Below are 20,323 nucleotides of genomic sequence, written 5' to 3' on the forward strand. Positions count from 1 at the left end.
GTTTAGTCCTGGTTTAGTCCTGGTTTAGTCCTGGTTCAGACCTGGTTCAGACCTGGTTTAGTCCTGGTTTAGTCCTGGTTTAGTCCTGGTTTAGACCTGGTTTAGTCCTAGTTTAGTCCTGGTTTAGTCCTGGTTTAGTCCTGGTTTAGACCTGGTTTAGTCCTGGTTTAGACCTGGTTTAGACCTGGTTTAGTCCTGGTTTAGACCTGGTTTAGTCCTAGTTTAGTCCTGGTTTAGACCTGGTTTAGTCCTGGTTTAGACCTGGTTTAGACCTGGTTTAGTCCTGTTTTAGACCTGGTTTAGTCCTAGTTTAGTCCTGGTTTAGTCCTGGTTTAGTCCTGGTTCAGACCTGGTTCAGACCTGGTTTTGGGGGCGTGGTGCTGGTGCAATGAAATGCTGCATTGCGTCGGACTCAGACTGGGTCAGTGGAACAGCTGATTGTCTCCACGGCAACGGCAAATCACAGCACATAACAGCTGTGGACACCAGGAAGGAGGAAAGGAGACAAGGAGACAATGAGAAAGTAGAGAAGGAGAGAGGAGACGAGGAAAGGACCGAGTGTCTCATCCAGATTTGTCTCTCGACAGTTTGCCGCATGTCCTTCCTTGCTCTCATCCCCAGTTCATAAAACCTCTGAAAAAGAAAAATGTCTTTAAGACATCATTGTTTGTGTTTTGTTTCCAGGTCAGAGGACACTGTCCTTCAGCAGCCATGTCCTGGAGACTGTTGTCCTAGTCAACCCCACTGAGGAGTCCACCCACAGAGAGGTGAGGAGGGGGAGGAGAGAGGGGAGGAGTCCACCCACAGAGAGGTGAGGAGGGGGAGGAGAGAGGGGAGGAGTCCACCCACAGAGAGGTGAGGAGGGGGAGGAGAGAGGGGAGGAGTCCACCCACAGAGAGGTGAGGAGGGGGAGGAGAGAGGGGAGGAGTCCACCCACAGAGAGGTGAGGAGGGGGAGGAGAGAGGGGAGGAGTCCACCCACAGAGAGGTGAGGAGGGGGAGGAGAGAGGGGAGGAGTCCACCCACAGAGAGGTGAGGAGGGGGAGGAGAGAGGGGAGGAGTCCACCCACAGAGAGGTGAGGAGGGGGAGGAGAGAGGGGAGGAGTCCACCCACAGAGAGGTGAGGAGGGGGAGGAGAGAGGGGAGGAGTCCACCCACAGAGAGGTGAGGAGGGGGAGGAGAGAGGGGAGGAGTCCACCCACAGAGAGGTGAGGAGGGGGAGGAGAGAGGGGAGGAGTCCACCCACAGAGAGGTGAGGAGGGGGAGGAGAGAGGGGAGGAGTCCACCCACAGAGAGGTGAGGAGGGGGAGGAGAGAGGGGAGGAGTCCACCCACAGAGAGGTGAGGAGGGGGAGGAGAGAGGGGAGGAGTCCACCCACAGAGAGGTGAGGAGGGGGAGGAGAGAGGGGAGGAGTCCACCCACAGAGAGGTGAGGAGGGGGAGGAGAGAGGGGAGGAGTCCACCCACAGAGAGGTGAGGAGGGGGAGGAGAGAGGGGAGGAGTCCACCCACCGAGAGGTGAGGAGGGGGAGGAGAGAGGGGAGGAGTCCACCCACAGAGAGGTGAGGAGGGGGAGGAGAGAGGGGAGGAGTCCACCCACAGAGAGGTGAGGAGGGGGAGGAGAGAGGGGAGGAGTCCACCCACCGAGAGGTGAGGAGGGGGAGGAGAGAGGGGAGGAGAGGAGGAGGAGGAGGGGGAGATGACTGTGTGTTCCTGCAGGTTCGCTCTCTGCTCACTGACGCCTCCCAGTGGAAGCTGCTGGTTCTGAGTGGACAGAGCTCAGAGCGAGGACAGGTGCAGTTACAGACAGGAGCCACTGGAGGGAGCCGCCTCAGGGAGATACTGCACTCTGCAGAGGTAAATACTACTACTATTATTACTACTACTCTTACTACTACTATTACTACTACTATTACTACTACTATTACTACTACTATTACTACTACTATTACTACTACTATTACTACTGACACTAAGAATAGTACTTATTTATCACAAAAGAAGTCTGTCACTGGAGCAACTCACAGTCTCAGAGGAAGTGAACAGCCGTCGCCTCATAGGGACTAAGCAATGTCCCAGGGTCCCCTGTCCTTAGACCCTCCTTCTGTCCTTAGACCCTCCTTCTGTCCTTAGACCCTCCTTCTGGGCCAGGAAAAGTGGAGCTGGAGCCACTCAGGAGGAGAACCAGTTCTTCAGGAGGAGAACCAGTTCTTCCAGGCAGAGGAAGAACCGTTCATCTGGAGTAGAGAACGTTTCCCAGGATCATCTGGATCCACAGGTCATGGATGTGTCTGTAGGAGAAGAAGAAAAGACAATGAACAGACACTATAGTTTAGTATAGTTTTATATTTCTGTTCCTAACTGGCCTGACCATGAGCCATAAGAGACTGTGTCGGTCTCTTTAACATGGACAGGAGCTCTACCTCCTACTGTGCTTTTAGAGACATATTACAAATATTCTCTTACATCATCACTTTTATTTCCTGGTCAATACCATAAGTTATACATCATTTTAAAGATTATTTTCTCAACAAAACAAATATGTCATTGATTTACATTGAATAATTTGCCCCAAGAAGCAATTGCCAATAGTTTGTGAGAAAGTCTCAACTTTGACAAACTCATGTCCTGTTTGTGTTTATGACGGAGGAAACGGCTTTAATTCTGTTCATTCTTGTCTCAGTTTGTCCATAAAGAACATGAACAACAATATACACTTGTATTTTTACTGAAGTTTTCACATTTCCAGATATTTATAACAAATGACCTGTTTGACTTATAAGATGGTGTTTGGCATCGATCTCTTCCTCAGACTGTTTCCTACAGAATGAGACCATCCACGATTTTTTCTGTCCACGGGTTTGTTTTTTACAGCCTCCGGAGTAAAAAAATGCGCCGCTTCCGACCCGCGCATACATCTTTGTTTTTAGTCCTTAGCTACTGCTAACAGTGGCGTAGCAGACAGGACTAAAGGGGCCTCCACGCCGCGGCGGCCGAAGTGTCCAGTTTACATTCAAAGTCTATGTAAACGCGCGTCGAGCGCGTAGTGCGTTTCCCGCGGCGCCATTTCTTCGTTTTTGCGGTGCGATTGGTGCGTTTTCATACGCTCTCGACGCTTTGAGCGCCCGAGGCGCCCAAAGCGGCTGGAGCAACGTGTTCAGATTTGTTCAGCTTAAGGGTTTATTCACACAGAATTGTCCCTATTCTATTTTTAGCAGTTATAATAGTATTAGTGGTTCTACAAAACATCAACATGTATGTTTTATGATCATAAAGGAGCTAAAACTGTAATAAAACAGTTTGGCCCATATTTGGATCACTTGAATATACTTTTTGATACAAAAAGGTCAAAGCACCAAAATGCTTCTGTTCTAGAGATGTGAAACTGTACACAGTTGTTGTCATGACAACAGCATGTGCAGTGAACAGCATAAACACAATGAAGTCTGTCTTTAGGACCTTTACAAATGGACAATATTCAGACGAGACTAAAAAAAGGATGTTTTGTTCATGTTTGTGCTTCTGTAGTGTGAGTTCTGAAGCCCTGACAGTGTGACATGTGCACATCTGCAGAAACTAGAAGGCCTAAGCTTTCCCATGATGCATCACACTCACATGTGGAACGTAACATCCTCTTTAAGAAGCAATGACTTTGGGTCTGACCTTTGTGCACAGGACCAAAGAGGTGGATGGAAACAGGTTAACAGAGCTGCAACATCAAGTGCAGACTTCAGAGAATTCATGGTCAAGTGGTCAGATTAGTCATTTACCCTGGACTAAAGCTGTTCTCAGCAGGATCACATGACATGTCACTGAATATCACTATTATTTCTTTGAACTTTATTGTCCTTTTCATTATAACTTTATTTTGTGGGACTGGATGATCTTTAAGAATAAACTGAAAGGTAATTAGGAAATGATCTGACAATATAGGGTTTTGAGGGAGGACAATGAGGTCACTAATCTCTGTTCCATACGTTAGGACAAGATCCAGAGTGTTCTTGTGAGTGTGAGTCGGTTTATTTACATTCTGAGTGAAACCAATGCTGTCTAACAAGGCGCTGAAGGCATTACTGAGAGCGTCATCACTCATGTTCACGTGGATATTAAAGTCTCCAACTATAACTATTTTATCCCAGGCTAACACTAAGTTTGATATAAAGTCAGAAAACTCTGTTAAAAACTCTGAGTAGGGACCAGGAGGTCGGTAGATAACTATGAACAAAACTCCTTTTGGTTTTTCATATTTGGACATGTGATTGACACATGAGGCTTTAAATGAGTGAAATGCATTGTTAGTTTTAGGGCTCATGAGTCGCTTGAGTGTGAGATCACTGCCACACCACCACCTCGGCCTGTGCTCCTGGCAGTCTGAAAGTTAACATGGCTGGGTGGGGTTTACATGAGTGGGTGGGGTTAACATGGGTGGGTGGGGTTAACATGGGTGGTGGGGTTAACATGGGTGGGTGGGGTTAACATGAGTGGGTGGGGTTAACATGGGTGGTGGGGTTAACATGGGTGGGTGGGGTTAACATGGGTGGTGGGGTTAACATGGGTGGGTGGGGTTAACATGAGTGGGTGGGGTTAACATGGGTGGGTGGGGTTAACATGGGTGGTGGGGTTAACATGGGTGGGTGGGGTTAACATGAGTGGGTGGGGTTAACATAAGTGGGTGGGGTTACATGGGTGGGTGGGAGCAGCTTGAATGAGTACAACATCTCATTGTATACAGGTGGGCGGGGCTAATGTGGCTCAGAACCTTCAGATTGAAAATGACTCAATTTTAAAAACAGTGTCCAGTTGAAACCTTTTCTGTCATAGGCAAATGTTGACTTCTCTCTTTCTCTTCTTTCCCCTCTTCTTCCCTCTCCTCTCTCCTCTTCTCTCTCTCCTCTCCTCTCTCTCCTCTTCTCTCTTCTTTCCTCTCCTCTCCTCTGTCCTCTCTCCTCTTCTCTCTGTCCTCTCTCCTCTCTCTCCACTTCTCTCTCTCCTCTCCTCTCTCTCCTCTCCCTCCTCTCCTCTTCTTTCTTCTTTCCTCTCTCTCCTCTTCTCTCTTCTTTCCTCTCCTCTCTCCTGTCTTCTCTCTCCTCTCTCCTCTCTCTTCTTCTCTCTCTCCTCTTCTCTCTGTCCTCTCTCCTCTCTCTCTTCTTCTCTCTCTCCTCTCTCCTCTCCTCTCTCCTCTCCTCTGTCCTCTCTCCACTTCTCTCTCTCCTCTCCTCTCTCTCCTCTCCCTCCTCTCCTCTTCTTTCTTCTTTCCTCTCTCTCCTCTTCTCTCTTCTTTCCTCTCCTCTCTCCTGTCTTCTCTCTCCTCTCTCCTCTCTCTTCTTCTCTCTCTCCTCTTCTCTCTGTCCTCTCTCCTCTCTCTCTTCTTCTCTCTCTCCTCTCTCCTCTCCTCTCTCCTCTCCTCTGTCCTCTCTCCACTTCTCTCTCCTCTCTCTTCTCTCTCTTCTTCTCTCTCTCCTCTCTCCTCTCTCCTCTCCTCTCCTCTTCTCTCTTCTCTTTCTCTCAGGTTTACGAGGTCCTCTCTGAGTCTTCTGCTCCTGTCAAACTCACTATCTCTGCTCCTTCCGACCCCGAGTGGACCTCTCTCCTCCAGAACAACGATCCTCTTTCTTCTCACGTGGAAATCCGCCTCGTTCCCGACTCGTCATCGACGCCTCAAAACGCAGAGATGGACGGAGTTACGGAATTCACGGAGTACGTCTCGGAAACGGTGGACGTTCCCTCTCCGTTTGAGTTGCTGGAACCTCCGAATTCAGGCGGCTTCCTGAAGCTTTCCAAACCGTGCTGCTACATCTTTCCCGGGGGACGAGGCGACTCTGCTCTTTTTGCCGTCAATGGTTTCAACATCTTAGTCGATGGCGGCTCCGATCGCAAATCCTGCTTCTGGAAACTGGTGCGTCACCTGGATCGGATCGACTCGGTGCTCCTCACGCACATCGGAGCCGACAACTTACCGGGAATCAACGGCTTGTTCCAGAGAAAAATTGCCGAGAAGGAGGAGGAGGAGAAAAACCAGGGCAATAACGGAGACTGGACCAAGAATCTGATCTCCCCGGAGCTGGGCATCGTGTTCTTTAACGTTCCGGAGAAGCTGCGCACCCCGGAGTCCACGCTAAAAGCTAAACGCAGCATAGAGGAGGCTTCGCTGACTCTGCAGTATCTGAACAAGTTAGGAATCACACCAGAACCTCTGCACCGCGTCGTCAGCAACACTATCGAACCCATCACACTGTTCCACAAACTGGGAGTGGGAAAGCTGGACATGTACGTCCTGAACCCGGTGAAGGAGAGCAAAGAGATGCAGTTTTTGATGCAGAAATGGGCCGGGAACAGCAAGGCCAAAACAGGGATCACTCTGGCCAACGGGAAAGAGGCAGAGATCTCTGTTCCATATTTAACTTCAGTGACGGCTCTCATCGTTTGGATCCCGCACAAACCAACGGAAAAGATTGTCCGAGTGCTGTTCCCTGGGAATGCACCACAAAACAAAATATTCGAAGGTTTGGAGAAGCTCAAACATTTGGACTTTCTGCGATTCCCGGTGGCAACGCAGAAGGACATTGCGACTGGGACACCTCCTCCCGTTCTCAAACAAACCAAGATGCGCTCTCGGACCGACAGCAAAGAGAGTCTGAAGTCTTCCCCAAAACCAAAACCGAAGAAAGAATCAACAAGTCAGGAGGAGGAGAAGGAAGTGAAGCCGGAGATCGCCAAAGAAGATAAAGTCGAGAAGAAGGAGAAGCCCAGTTCCAAAGCGAGCAAACAGAAGAAGAACACAGAGGTGGAGAAGAGCAAGATTGCCTCCAAAACTGAGAAGAAAAAGGATGAAGAGAAGCTGAAAAAGAAGGAAGAGGATAAAAACAAAAAGGACAAAGATGAAAAGAAAGATAAAGTGAAAAAAGACGAGAAGAAAGAGGTGAAAAAGAAGGTGAAAGAGGAGAAGAAACCGGAGCTTCGCAAAATCACCAAACCCGACCTGAAGCCGCTCACTCCGGAGGTGAGGAAGACGCTGCACAAAGCTAAAACGCAGGCCAAACCCAGGACGGACAAAAACAAGGCGGCCAAGGAGGATGGAGCAGAGAAAAAGATCATCAAGAAAAAGAAGAAAGTGACAGATGAAGTGCAGAAAGCAGCAGATGTGAAAGTCGATCGGTCCGCTGTTTCCTCGCCTGAAGATTTAACTCAAGACTTTGAGGCACTGAAGCAGGAGGAAGGCATAACCGCCGCAGTGTGTGAACAGGAGAGTCCTAAAATGGAGGTGAAGGAGGAGAAGAAGGATGAGCAGAGAAAGGGAAAAGAGGAAAGGAAGGAGGAGAAGTTTGTGAAGAAGAGCGAGAGTTCAGAGGATGAAGATGTGATTGAGAAAGCGGAGGTGGAGGGCACCGAGGAGGCGGAGCTGCTCAAAGGAAAAGCAGAGGAGAAGGAGCTGCTGAAGTCTGACCAGTTTTCGTACATTCAAGACGAAACCATTCCAGGTTATTCCGAGACAGAGCAGACGATCTCGGACGAGGAGGAGATCCACGAGGAGACGGAGGACAGACTCCTGAGCTACGACGTGGGAGAGGTTTGTGTCCCCGACATCCCGGGAAGTTTCGACTCAATCCACGGCGTCAAAGAGCTGAAAGACGCCAAACCCAAAGCCTTTCCGTTTCTGCCGCAGGAGCCGGAGCTAGCGCCATATCCCGTCGTCATCTCAGCGCCGTTAGCGGAAGAGGAGCACGTTTCCTCCGCCACGTCGATCACAGAATACGACAAACTCTCGTCATTCGCAACCGAAGACCAGTCGTACATCGCGGCGACACAGCAAACGGAAACAAACAACCAACTCACCAAATCGGCCCTTGCTAAAGACTACTTACATTCCGCCGGGACGATTTCGCCCACGTCCTCGTTAGAAGATGATAAATGCTTTAAGTCTCCTTCGTCAGATGAGCCTGTAGTTCCAGAGATGGACACCAGGGGTAGAGAGGAAGAGGAGGATGAGGAGGAGGAAGACGAAACGCCCAACGTCGACATTCCACTGGGAAAACTTCAGGAAGGATACGAACTGAAAACCAAACAAGAGCAAGAAGCTAAACCCACGCACACTCCCAAATCTTTGGAAGAAGAGGGATTCCTGCCAAAAACGCAAAAAGACGAAGCAATCAAGGTCGAAAAACAGGATTTGTCTTTTCAACTGGCCAAGGACAGTGCAGGGAAGACCAGTCCGCCTTCAAAACCAGAATCTGAAATACTTTTGTCAAAACAACCAGAGAAAGAAGAAAGTTTCCTTCCAAAAGTAGAAGATTTCCCGCCTAAACCGAAAGAAGACAAAGGCGACAGTTTCAAGAAAGAGGATATTTCAACACCAAAACTGGAGAAAGATGTGTTCGAACCTGGTTCTCCTCCAAAACTCAACGAATTTGAATTAAAATCTAAAGACGAACTGGAAAAAGTAGACAATTTTTCTGAAAAATCAGGTCTGACTAAAGCAGTCTCTCCTCAATACGATCACGGTCCCGCGCCGTCTTCTCCTCCCAAACAAGCAGAGTCTAGTTTTCCTGCAAAGCTCGGCGACTTCACAGCGACAAAAGACAAAGAGGACTCTGCGCAACTCGCCTCTCCTAAATATAAGTCAGAACAAAGTTTCACGCAAAAAATAGACAATTTCAAACCAAAATCTGAAAAAGAAGACTGGGCAAAACCAGCTTCACCCCCAAAATATGAAGTTGAGCAAAGTTTCCTGCTCAAACTGGACGATTGTAAACCAGAACAGGAAAAAGAAGACACTTTGAAACTGTCTTCTCCTAAACAAGTCGAGCCAACGTCCATGACAAAAACAGATTTTAAACCAAAACAAGAGAAAGAGGATGCAACAAAACCAGAGTCGCCTCCAAAATATGAAGCCGTGGAAAGTTTCCCCCCTAAATATGACGTTTTTAAACCAAAAGAAGATGTTTCAAAGCCGGATTTTCCTAAATTTGATGCGAAGCAACAAAATGTGCCGGATTTCACTTCAAAGCCTCAACAGGAAGTGGGCGTTTCTCCTGGATCACTGTCGCCAGTCTCTCCCTCCATGCCCAAGTCGCCAGTCTCTCCCTCCATGCCCAAGTCGCCAGTCTCTCCCTCCATGCCCAAGTCGCCAGTCTCTCCCTCCATGCCGGGGTTGGATTTCAGTCGAGACAGCGACGACCGCTGTTTGAGTCCCGACGACAGCACGGTCAAACTCGCCTCTCCCACCGATGACAAGCCCTTCTGCAAAACCGAAGCGGAAAAAGGCGAAAAATCGGTGACCATCTCCGACAGCACGTCCTACATTGGAGCGCTCGAAGCGTCTGGCGAATCAGAATCAGAAGAGGAGGAAGAAGAGGAGCAATTCTACGACGAGAAGGAGCTACAGCCGACGGTGAAAGCCAAACTTATGGAGGCCAAAGAGGGCTGTTTTCTGGACGAGGATTCTAACGGAAAGAAAGAAAAGAAGCGGAAACATTCAGATGATGAAGATGATTTTGTCGAGAACGAGAACAAAAAAGATGAAGAAAAATGTGTCAGTTTTGGGCTGAGCAATTTTCCTGAAAAAGTGAAAAAGTCTGAGATCTACACACGACAGGACACGCCGTACGTAGTTGGCAAAACGTTTAGCTACAGCTCCATGGAATCCGACTCTTTCAGGCAAGAAACAGACGAAAGATATGACGCTAAGAAGGACGACAATAAAGACTACGAGGAGGTGAGGGTGAGAAGTTTCCCATCGATGGCCGACAGACCGGAGCTGTCCGCCACGTCGCTGAGTTCTGACAGAACCGAAAGATTCCAGCAGAGTTTGGAGGTGGATTTACGCAAATTAACGGCAAAGGACGAGGAGGATTACGATGACGTCGAGACGGAATCGGAGGAGGAGGAGAAGGAGGAGGAGACGGAGGAGGAAGACGTGGAGAAAGGAGCCAAAGAAATGTCTGAAAAAGAAGTTAAATGTGAGTCCAAAAGTTCGTCCAAAAGTCCCTCTCCAACTGGATTTGACCCGAGCGGACCCGAGTTTATCGTTTCATTTGCGGGATACGGATACAACAGCCAGGGAAAAGCAGAATCAGAAGAGAAAATGGACACGAACAAAGAAAAAGATGAGAAAATGTCCGATAATAAAAATATCATTGGTAAAGTGGAATTCATGAGCAAAAGTGGAATTCAGGAAACTCAATCCAAAGAACAAGAAACCACAAAAACTGACATGACAAGCAAAACCGCCGTGTCCCCAACATCCGACCAAACTGCAAGCAGATCTGAAACTGCAAGCAGATCTGAAACTGCAAGCAGATCTGAAACAAGCAAAGACGATCACGATTTTAATATTGGAGAGAAAAACAAACCGGCTGCATCCGATTTTGGAATTTCAGTTAAATTTGACCAAAAATCTGAACCAGATGCTTCAAGTTACGGTGGTTTCTCCTCGGCGTTTGGGTATTCTCACAAAGTAGACAACAAAGCAGAGAGTAGCACGGAAGATGACGGTAAACGCTTAGATAAAGATGTCAAATCAGCCGAAGCAACAAAATCTTTAGAATCTAAAAAAGACAAGGACAAAGTCCAATTTGGGCTCAAAGAAGCTGAATTTGGAAAACCTTCAACAGATACATTCAAAATGAAAGATTTTGGATTTTCACAAGACCAAAAAGAAAAGGAAACCAAGCTAGCTTTTAGTGAAAAATCTTCCATCTCTTCTGGATTCACCACTTCATCTTTGCCGACTGAAGTGGACATGAAAAGTCAAGAAAAAGACGATTTCGAGGAGTTTAACAAGCAAAAAACACCTGAAATTAAAACCACATTAGATTCCAGTTTCCCGTATCCTTCCACCGCGGCGTACTCTTCGTCCTCGGCGTACAGCTACTCCTCCTCCACGTCTGGCTCGCTCTCCATGACCACGAGCCGACACTTCGCAGAAGATTTGGAAACTCCTGCGTCCGATTCGCCGACTTCAGAACGAGTTAAAGATGATTATCTGGAGGTTTTAGAAGAGACTAAATCTTCCACGCAGACGACTGTGAAGGAGCTGAAATCTGAGTGCTTTTACAAACCGGAGAAGACGGAGGAGTTTGGGCTGTACACATCGGAATCGTCCAAAGAGAAGTTCGGATTGCCGTCGATGGAAACTAGCGCACTCGGAGCGACTTCTAAACTGAAAATGGGAGAATTCGGAGTTTACACCGCGGATGTATCGCAAGAAAAATACGGTGGATTCCCTTCATTTTCACCCGAAGAATTACAGAAAAAGAAAGATGCGTTGAAGGAGCAACACGAGTTTGGATTGGAATCTGCAGAAGGTTTTGGAGCCAAGGAATCTTTGCAAGAAAGATGTGGAATTTCTTACACAGATATGAAAGCGGAATTTGTTTCGACCGAAAAGGAAGCGGCGAGTGCGGCTCTGTTCGGAATAACGTCGTCTCCGCGGCCCGATACCGAAGGAAAGCACTATTTTGAGGAGACGGACACAAGCGAGGAGGAAGAGGAGGCTGAAGACGCGTACATGAGGGAAATCATCCACAAAACCAGCCCAGGGCCAGTGAAAGACCCCGCCCCCAGTGCAGAGAAGGCGGAGCTCAGCGCCGCTAAACCTGCCGACGTGACCAAAGCAGAGTCCAAAGAGTCCAAGTCCACCTTCGAGTGGGAGGTGAAGTCCAAGACGGGAATGATGGTTCCCGGAAACTCGCCTCCACATTACCGTCAGGAGTTTGAAGAAGAGGTGGAGATGGAGCCAGAGCATCCCGCGAGGCCCCTGTCCATGTCCAAAACGGAGGGAGCCGCGTCCTACGTCAGCGCCCAGAAAGCCTCACCGCCGAGTTACAGCGACCACAAATCGCCCACGTACTTCACCTCCGAGTTCCCTCAAAGCAAACAGGACCTGTCTCTGAGCTTTGGGGAGAAGAAGAGAAGAGAGAGCACAGAGTATTTCGGACGGCAGGACAGCGACGATGAAGAGTGCAAACTGGGAGCAACGTCGAGCCGCAAGTCGCCCGGATACTCGGCCAAACACGACCTCTCGCCGTCCTTCATAAACCCGAGCATGAGGCAGTTTGTGAGCGATGACGAGGAAGATGAGGAGGAAGAGGAAGAGGAGGCACAGACGAGCATCAAGACGCCACAGGTGGGTGGAGCCAAACGCGTCAAGAAGATGTAATTTATGATTCTGACCTTTGCTTAGCAGATGCTGTTGTAGTTGACTTCAGCGGCCACTGGGGGTCTCACAGTCCAAAAGAAAATGTCCTTTGACCACCAGATCTAACCCTATAATATATGCAATATTTAATATATGCATATAATATATGCAATATTTAATATATGCAATATTTAATATATGCCATCTTTAAAATATGCAATATTTAATATATGCAATATTTAATATATGCCATCTTTAAAATATGCAATATTTAATATATGCATATAATATATGCAATATTTCTATAAATATCTATCCCAGAGTTATGGTCGGCATCTAAAATATACATTTAAACTCCACGCCTGAATAAACATGTAAAGAGTATAAAATACTATAAAAGTAAGAATCAATCTTTCAATACCATTTTCTATAATTAGGCCCGAGCGCCACAAGCTGGCGAGAGGCCTATTAGTTCTGTAAGGACGTGCAAAGCACGGCTGCGAAGGTGCGCACGAAATCGAGCGCAAAGTGCTCGCCCACTTCCAAACACTCACTAACGCACTCCTCCCTCACGCACGCCCCGTGCAGACTAATGCCCGTTGCTTTGCCCGTTGTAAAAGGCAAAAGTGCGTACTAAACGAGCGCTTTACATGGGCGGTCGTCTTCCCCATGTAAAGTGCTTGTTTGCTCTAAGTAGCTCACGAATACGTTCCATCTCTTGCACGTTCCGTTCATATAAACATGTAATGCAAAAATTGAACATTATTACTGTATAGAGGGCCAAAAACACAAAGTGGGCAGAGCCCACTCAAAATGAATGAAAGTACCCGTCAGTGACCAGGGACCCACACCATGAGGTAGGAAAGCGCGAGCGCTTTCCGAAAATGTATAGTTTATGATATTTGAAAAATGGGAAACATTGTTTTACGCATCGGAAAATTCTTCTTTCTTCTCCGGACCAACCCCCCCATTTTTCACCCAGTGAACATTGACGAAAAGTCACAAAAATTTGCACACCTCTAAAAATCGTGCCCCCAAATGTCCAAAAATACATTGAGAGATTGGAAATGGCCAAAAAAAAATCTGATAATAGAATCTTGAAGGCGCAGAGGTAGATGGAGAAGAAGTAAAAAATATTAGTACGGCAACGCCGTCCGCCCAACCAAATGTCGGCCATATTGGATCAAAATTTGCTAAGCATGACTCGAGAGTTTTTCCATATGTCATACTTTTACGAACTCCTCCCAGGGCATTTGGTAAATTAGGTAAACTGTAGCAACAATTTAGGAAATTTCCCAAATTTTAAATTTGCTGCCGTTTACGTAGATAAAATCCGAATTGCGTCAAATTTGAATCAGTTGTCAAACCCTTTGCCCTAAACCTATTTTAAGTAAAGTAAATTAAGCGCCCCCTACAGAGTGACATAAAGTGTTATATGTAGGGTAAAATGTTAATTTTTTTGAAATTTTACAAAATTTGGCAAAAAAATTCCATTTTGGCATCCCGATCAAAAAAGCCAATGAGACCCATATCACATTTGTTACGGCGTAGCCTCGATGACAGAAACCTCCCATGTTATTCCAATGGGGAAATCGCCAGATCTCCGAAACTTGAACATGCTGACACTTTATACTTTTACGAACTCCTCCAAGGGCGTTATCCCTATTAATCTGAAATTTGGTGAGACTCATCTTCAGGAGTCGACAATCAAAAGAGTCACGGACTTTGTGTGGCGGAGCCGCAAACTTTTCCCTTCATATGTAAAGCAAAAGGGAGAAAACGCGACAGTGTCACAGTTTCAGCTGTAGGTGTAATAAAAGGTAAATTGGGAAGCGTTAGCGCCCCCTCCTCTTGCGGCGGCGGCGTGGCGAGGGCCGATCATCGCCGTTTGCGGCTATATTTATTATTATTATTATTACAACACAAGTGTCGTTACAACACAAGTGTTATTACAACAGAACAGAAGTGTTATTACAATGTTTTGGTAACTGTTCAAATGTACTTTTTGGCCCTCAGAAGTTTGAAAATGAGCTGAATCTAGTGAAATGTCCTGATGTCTTTGCTGACTCTCAGGAGCGCGGCTGTCTGCTGGCCAACGAGGACACACCCCCCACATCAGACGAATCTGGAAACTCGGACTCGAACGCCGAGTCGGAGGAGGAGGACTACATTTCTGTGGAGAAGGCTCGCAGCTACGATCCTCCTCCAGTGTCCAGATCTGATCTATCGCCACGCCCGCCGCACCCTGATGTGTGCATGGTCGACCCCGACGTGGGTGTGCCTCAAGCCGAGGTGAAGAAGCCCGGAGCTGACGACGACAAGACCAAAGTGCTCAAGGTACTCCTCAGGGGTACATGAGTCCCCAGAACCAGTGTCCAAGGTTCATGAATGCTTTATGTTTGAGAAGTGCAGCTTTCAGGATCTGATGTATTTGTTTGCACATTTGTCTGACCTTTAACCTCCTGGCGGTGTTTTATAAATAGTGTCTCATTTTCAGAAGAAGAAGCTGACGAAGGGCTCGAGTAAGTCCAGCTCGTCGCCTGCTCGACGCAAGAAGTCGCCGATGCCTCGAAGTGGAACTTCGACAAAGAAAAAGGATCTGGAGAAGAGTTCACGCGCCTCAAGAACCTCCGACAGAGACGACGAGATGTCGCGCGCCTCGTCCAACCTCAACAAGAACAAAACCAGTAAGAACTAGAACCTCAACAAGAACAAAACCAGTAAGAACTAGAACCTCAACAAGAACAAAACCAGTAAGAACTAGAACCTCAACTAGAACAAAACCAGTAAGAACCAGAACCTTAACAAGGTCCGGGAAAGTAATATTTGACCATAGAACCGTTAGTATGGGAATTAAAGGAGGACTGGTGTTGAGTGTGGTGGTTCTTCTCCTGCTGGTGACCTGTCTCTGGTGGATGTCTCCAGAGACTAATGATGACCAGAAAAGAAAGTAACGCTCAAAATCGGGTTGAAAGAATAACAAAGGCTTTTGTGACACAATAACGGACTCCAAAAGAAAAAGAAAGCAGAGGGCTATCAATATGGACTCAATATGTGCCTGGTAAATGGTGAGATAAGAACATTCCTGCTGCCAATTTAAACTATGTTTCCAGAATCGAGTGTGGGCAACTGTGGTGCAATACACCAGATCTGACTGGATAGCCAGATGAGAGACAACCTGGTCAAAGGTGGTGGGAAAGAAAATAAAACTTGCTGAAGTTTATAGTAATGGCTTACCATCCGTGAGTCTATCAGGATATTTAAACATCAGAAACTGTTTGATAATCAAGATTGTGTGGTGTGTATGATGGCAAGACCCAGCTACAAAGTGTTTCCAGCTATCCAGGAGAATGTGAATATTTGTGTGTTACTAATGATGACTGAAGGAAAAGGGCCTACAAGTAATTGTATTAAATTTGTTACGTATCATCCTGAAATCACATATAATAATCTGTATTTGATTTTGATGCAGAAGTTAAAGGTAACCATTTGTGTCTGTAAAAGCTGACAGAAGACACAAAAAAACTAACCAAGGTTCATAGTGACCTGTACTGGTGGTGTGGAGGGAGACCAAAACATTTCCGGTGAAGTCCAAAACCGTGTTGCCTAGTCTACGGAGAGGAACAAAAATAGGACGGAAGATAAAATAAATAAATGTAGAACATTTAAATGGGTAATTGTAAAAGTTATTGCTGTTCAAAATTAGGTGAAGAATTGGAGGGAGATGCAAAATGTATGCACGCTAAATATGGAATAACAGCAATTAGTTACTTAAAACATTGGGAAAAGAGAAAATTAAGCGTTTAAAGTACTACAGTGAACCCTCGTTTAGCGCGGGGGTCACGTTCCAAAACGAACCCGCAATGGGCGAAATCCGCGAAGTAGAAACCTTTATTTTTTTACAGTTATTATACAATGAAATACTCCATAAAACATTGAAGCTCACACGCCGCTCTCACCGGCCTCGCAAACTTCAATTTGGCAAGTGGTTTAACGTAAGTGTGCATATGAATCCATAACGTTATTGACACAGGAAGAGAAGACGCGGAGAGACTGTTTAGCCAATCAGAATGCAGAACACACTGCATGAAGCAAATCCACGAAGCAGCGAGACCGCGAAAAGTGAACCACGTTATAGCGAGAGATCACTGTATTGAATTGAAAAGAAAGATTAAAAAAAGGCAAAGAAAAAAGATGAAGAATTAAAAACTACAGCATTATGCTGTGCTGAGGCTAAAAAAATTAAGGAAAGAATTAAGAAGGCAAAATAAACGAAAAAACAAAACCACCACAAACTTGTCGTTTTTTGAAGTAGATTGAGAGACCATTTCATTAAGGCTTTAGGTGGAAGGAAGTAGGAGTCTAAAACGTTCTGTATTTCAGAGATAGAGCCCCCAGTGCGTGGCCTTATCAGACAATATGTTTGACCTTGAAGCTTGCCACGTAGGAAACACACTACGGTTCATGACATAGAAGCTTGCCACGTAGGAAACACACTACGGTTCATGACATAGAAGCTTGCCACGTAGGAAACACACTACGGTTCATGACATAGAAGCTTGCCACGTAGGAAACACACTACGGTTCATGAGTGATTCTCCCTAAATTCCAACCACACCTTGTAACTAAGAATTGATATAAAATGTTGTAAATTAAGTTGAAAGAGATGTTAATAGAACATATGTAAGCAGTTACTTAATAATAAGGAAAACTAAGAAAGTTAATCTGGACAGGAATGATATTAATGATAATTTTAATTATATTAAGGCCGTGGCTGCAGAGCCGCGGCGCGGTCAAATGGCCCAGCAGTTTCAGGAACCGCGGGCACTGCCATATTGCCTCATGGCTAACCTTAACCCTAACCCTAACCCGGCGGGGTCTAAAACGGCGCGGTCAAATAGCGCAGCAGTTTCAGGAGCCGCGGCACAAAATAACATGGCAGTTTCGGCCGTGCGCCGCGGCTCTGTGGACACTCCCTTATATTAAAGGGACTATATATATATATATACTATTAGTTTCTGCATCATTGTACAAAACCAGTACAAACCAGAACCTCAACAAGAACAAAACCAGTAAGAACCAGAACCTCAACTAGAACAAAACCAGTAAGAACCAGAACTAAAGCAGGAACGAACTCTTGTGTCATGTTTTACATGAGTTCATGAACCGAAGCTGATGCCGCTCCCCTTTTCTATCAAGGTTCTGGACCGGTCCAGAGAGAGTTCTGGGCCGGTGCAGAGAGGGTTCTGGGCCGGTGCAGAGAGGGTTCTGGGCCGGTGCAGAGAGGGTTCTGGACCGGTCCAGAGAGAGTTCTGGGCCGGTGCAGAGAGGGTTCTGGGCCGGTGCAGAGAGGGTTCTGGGCCGGTGCAGAGAGGGTTCTGGGCCGGTGCAGAGAGGGTTCTGGACCGGTCCAGAGAGAGTTCTGGGCCGGTGCAGAGAGGGTTCTGGGCCGGTGCAGAGAGGGTTCTGGACCGGTCCAGAGAGAGTTCTGGTTCTGGGTCGGCTCAGTTTTCATTTCCATGCCAACACGTGAGCATTTGTTTTATTCTTCTTCAACCGTGTCCATGGCGTTTGTCTTTTAGACTGATCTTGTTTTTCCTTCTGTGACTTTAACAATAAAACATAAAGTTTTCATTTCTGGTTGAGGCAGGAGGAGATTTTAGAAGAAGAACGAGGCCAGACTTCCTGTTGCTTTGTCCTAATGCCCTCTGTCTCTTGTCCTCTGTCAGGTTCTCAGCGCTCAGTCTCTGGTCCCTCGCTTGGATCTGGACCTGGTTCTGGGTTCCCGGTCTATGTGGACTTGGCCTACATCCCAAACCACTGCAGTGCTAAAAATGTGGACCAGGAGTTCTTCAGGCGTGTTCGAGCCTCGTACTACGTGGTGAGCGGGAACGACTCTGCCAGTGGAGAACCCAGCCGCCGAGTTCTGGACCATCTGCTGGAGGCCAAGGCCAGCTGGGGCTCCAACCTGCAGGTGAGGACCAGGGGCTTGACCCGAGACCTGAGACCCCACACCCCAGACCAGATCTAAACTCTCTGAAGCAGGTTTAATGCCTGCTGCTTAATGACCCTTTGTTTAAGGACAAAATGTACAACTTATCTGGAGGAAAATGAGACTCCGCTTCCTTTGAGACGCTTCCAAAGCAGTCTTGAGAGGACAAATTATAGACATAGCCTCAGAAAAAAAGAAACAAAGGGAAAAATGAAAATTGCTGGAGGAAAATCACGTCATAAAGGGGGGTCCTAAAATGCTACAAGAAATTAAAAAGAGGAGAAATGAATGATTTGATTTCACAGGAAATAGAATTATAAAACATATTGAGGCTCTTTACGATGGTCCAACATCAAGAATTAAAATCAATGGTCACTTGACAGATCCACTGACTCTGGACAGAGGGGTCAGACAGGGCTGTGCCTGGTCTCTCCTCATGTTTCCTTTGTATTTGGAACTATTGGCCCAATTTATTAGACAATCAAGAACATAAAACTGCTGCAGATGATGTTTTATTGTATTTGATCAAACCATTTCCATATTCAATGTGATGATGGGTCTGGAAACAAATTAAATATAAAAAAACAAGTACACATCAACAAATACAAACATAATCACGGCACATTTCTATTGAAGCCAAAGAAACTGGAAGAGATTCTGGAGGACTGGACCGATGACCGAGGACTGGACTGATGACTGGACAGATGACCGAGGACTGGACCGATGACCGAGGACTGGACCGATGACCGAGGACTGGACCGATGACCGAGGACTGAGGACTGGACCGATGACCGAGGACTGGACCGAGGACCGAGGACTGAGGACTGGACCGAGGACCGAGGACTGAGGACTGGACCGATGACCGAGGACTGGACCGATGACCGAGGACTGGACCGATGACCGAGGACTGGACTGATGACTGGACAGATGACCGAGGACTGGACCGAGGACCGAGGACTGGACCGAGGACCGAGGACTGAGGACTGGACCGATGACCGAGGACTGGACCGATGACCGAGGACTGGACTGATGACTGGACCAAGGACCGAGGACTGGACCGAGGACTGGACCAAGGACCGAGGACTGGACCGAGGACCGAGGACTGGACCGAGGACTGGACAGATGACCGAGGACTGGACTGATGACTGGACCGAGGACCGAGGACTGGACCGAGGACTGGACCGAGGACCGAGGACTGAGGACTGGACCGATGACCGAGGACTGGACCGATGACCGAGGACTGGACCGAGGACTGGACCAAGGACCGAGGACTGGACCGAGGACCGAGGACTGGACCGAGGACTGGACCGAGGACCGAGGACTGGACCAAGGACCGAGGACCGAGGACTGGACTGAGGACTGGACAGATGACCGAGGACTGGACCGAGGACCGAGGACTGGACAGATGACCGAGGACTGGACCAAGGACCGAGGACTGAGGACTGGACCGATGACTGGACCGAGGACCGAGGACTGGACCGAGGACCGAGGACTGGACCGAGGACCGAGAAGTTTGTTTTGGAGTTTATACCTTGGTTTGATTTTCATTTGTTTGGTGAGCTTTATGTTAAAGGTCTTCTCTTGGTCTCAGGTGACTCTGATCCCGACCCACGACACCGATGTGACCCGGGACTGGTACCAGCAGAGCCACCAGCTCCAGACTGACCTCAACGTCATGGTCCTGGCCTCCAGCTCCACTGTGGTCATGCAGGACGAGAGCTTCCCCGCCTGCAAGATCGAGTTCTAGAGACATCCACAACCAGAACCTGCCAGAACTTCACTCGAGTTCAGGAGGTTCTCGTCCAATCCAAACGTGTGCTCAAGAGTCCAAGAAATTAAAAGAGAGTTTGTGGAAAGTTCTACTCAAATAAGACAAAACAATCTGAAGTTCTATCGTTAGAAAGACAAGACGTGAATCTCAATCATACGAAGTCCCAGTGGAAGATCTTCAGTCCCAGTCCTGGTTTAGTCCTGGTTTAGTCCTGGTTTAGTCCTGGTTTAGTCCTGGTTTAGTCCTGGTTTAGTCCTGGTTTAGTCCTGGTTTAGACCTGGTTTAGTCCTGGTTTAGTCCTGGTTTAGTCCTGGTTTAGTCCTGGTTTAGTCCTGGTTTAGTCCTGGTTTAGACCTGGTTTAGTCCTGGTTTAGTCCTGGTTTAGTCCTGGTTTAGACCTGGTTTAGTCCTGGTTTAGTCCTGGTTT

At 47.3% G+C, this 20,323-nt stretch overlaps 1 protein-coding gene across 3 annotated transcripts; it reads left to right on the forward strand.

Moving 5' to 3' along the window:
- The first annotated feature begins 688 nt into the window (after positions 1–688).
- Positions 689–19,967, forward strand: map1aa (microtubule-associated protein 1Aa). Of its 3 annotated transcripts, XM_072465789.1 has the most exons (7): positions 689–767; positions 1,717–1,854; positions 5,507–12,121; positions 14,207–14,470; positions 14,631–14,820; positions 17,863–18,107; positions 19,717–19,967. In XM_072465789.1, the coding sequence occupies exons 3-7, from the start codon at positions 5,669–5,671 to the stop codon at positions 19,870–19,872; spliced, it is 7,308 nt and encodes a 2,435-aa protein (XP_072321890.1). In that variant the 5' UTR covers positions 689–767; positions 1,717–1,854; positions 5,507–5,668; the 3' UTR covers positions 19,873–19,967. The 3 variants fall into 3 exon arrangements, 2 of the variants coding, with proteins under 2 accessions (XP_072321890.1, XP_072321891.1); XR_011931256.1 differs by lacking the exons at positions 689–767; positions 17,863–18,107; positions 19,717–19,967 and adding an exon at positions 17,187–17,263 and having other exon boundaries at positions 1,725–1,854; positions 14,631–14,900; XM_072465790.1 differs by lacking the exons at positions 689–767; positions 17,863–18,107; positions 19,717–19,967 and adding an exon at positions 17,187–17,263 and having other exon boundaries at positions 1,725–1,854; positions 14,631–14,867.
- The last annotated feature ends 356 nt before the right edge of the window (positions 19,968–20,323 follow it).

This window comes from Eucyclogobius newberryi, unplaced genomic scaffold (genome assembly GCF_026437365.1).
Source record: "Eucyclogobius newberryi isolate DKJ021-1_F unplaced genomic scaffold, fEucNew1.0.hap1 SCAF_5, whole genome shotgun sequence".
In the NCBI taxonomy this organism is placed as follows: domain Eukaryota; kingdom Metazoa; phylum Chordata; class Actinopteri; order Gobiiformes; family Gobiidae; genus Eucyclogobius; species Eucyclogobius newberryi.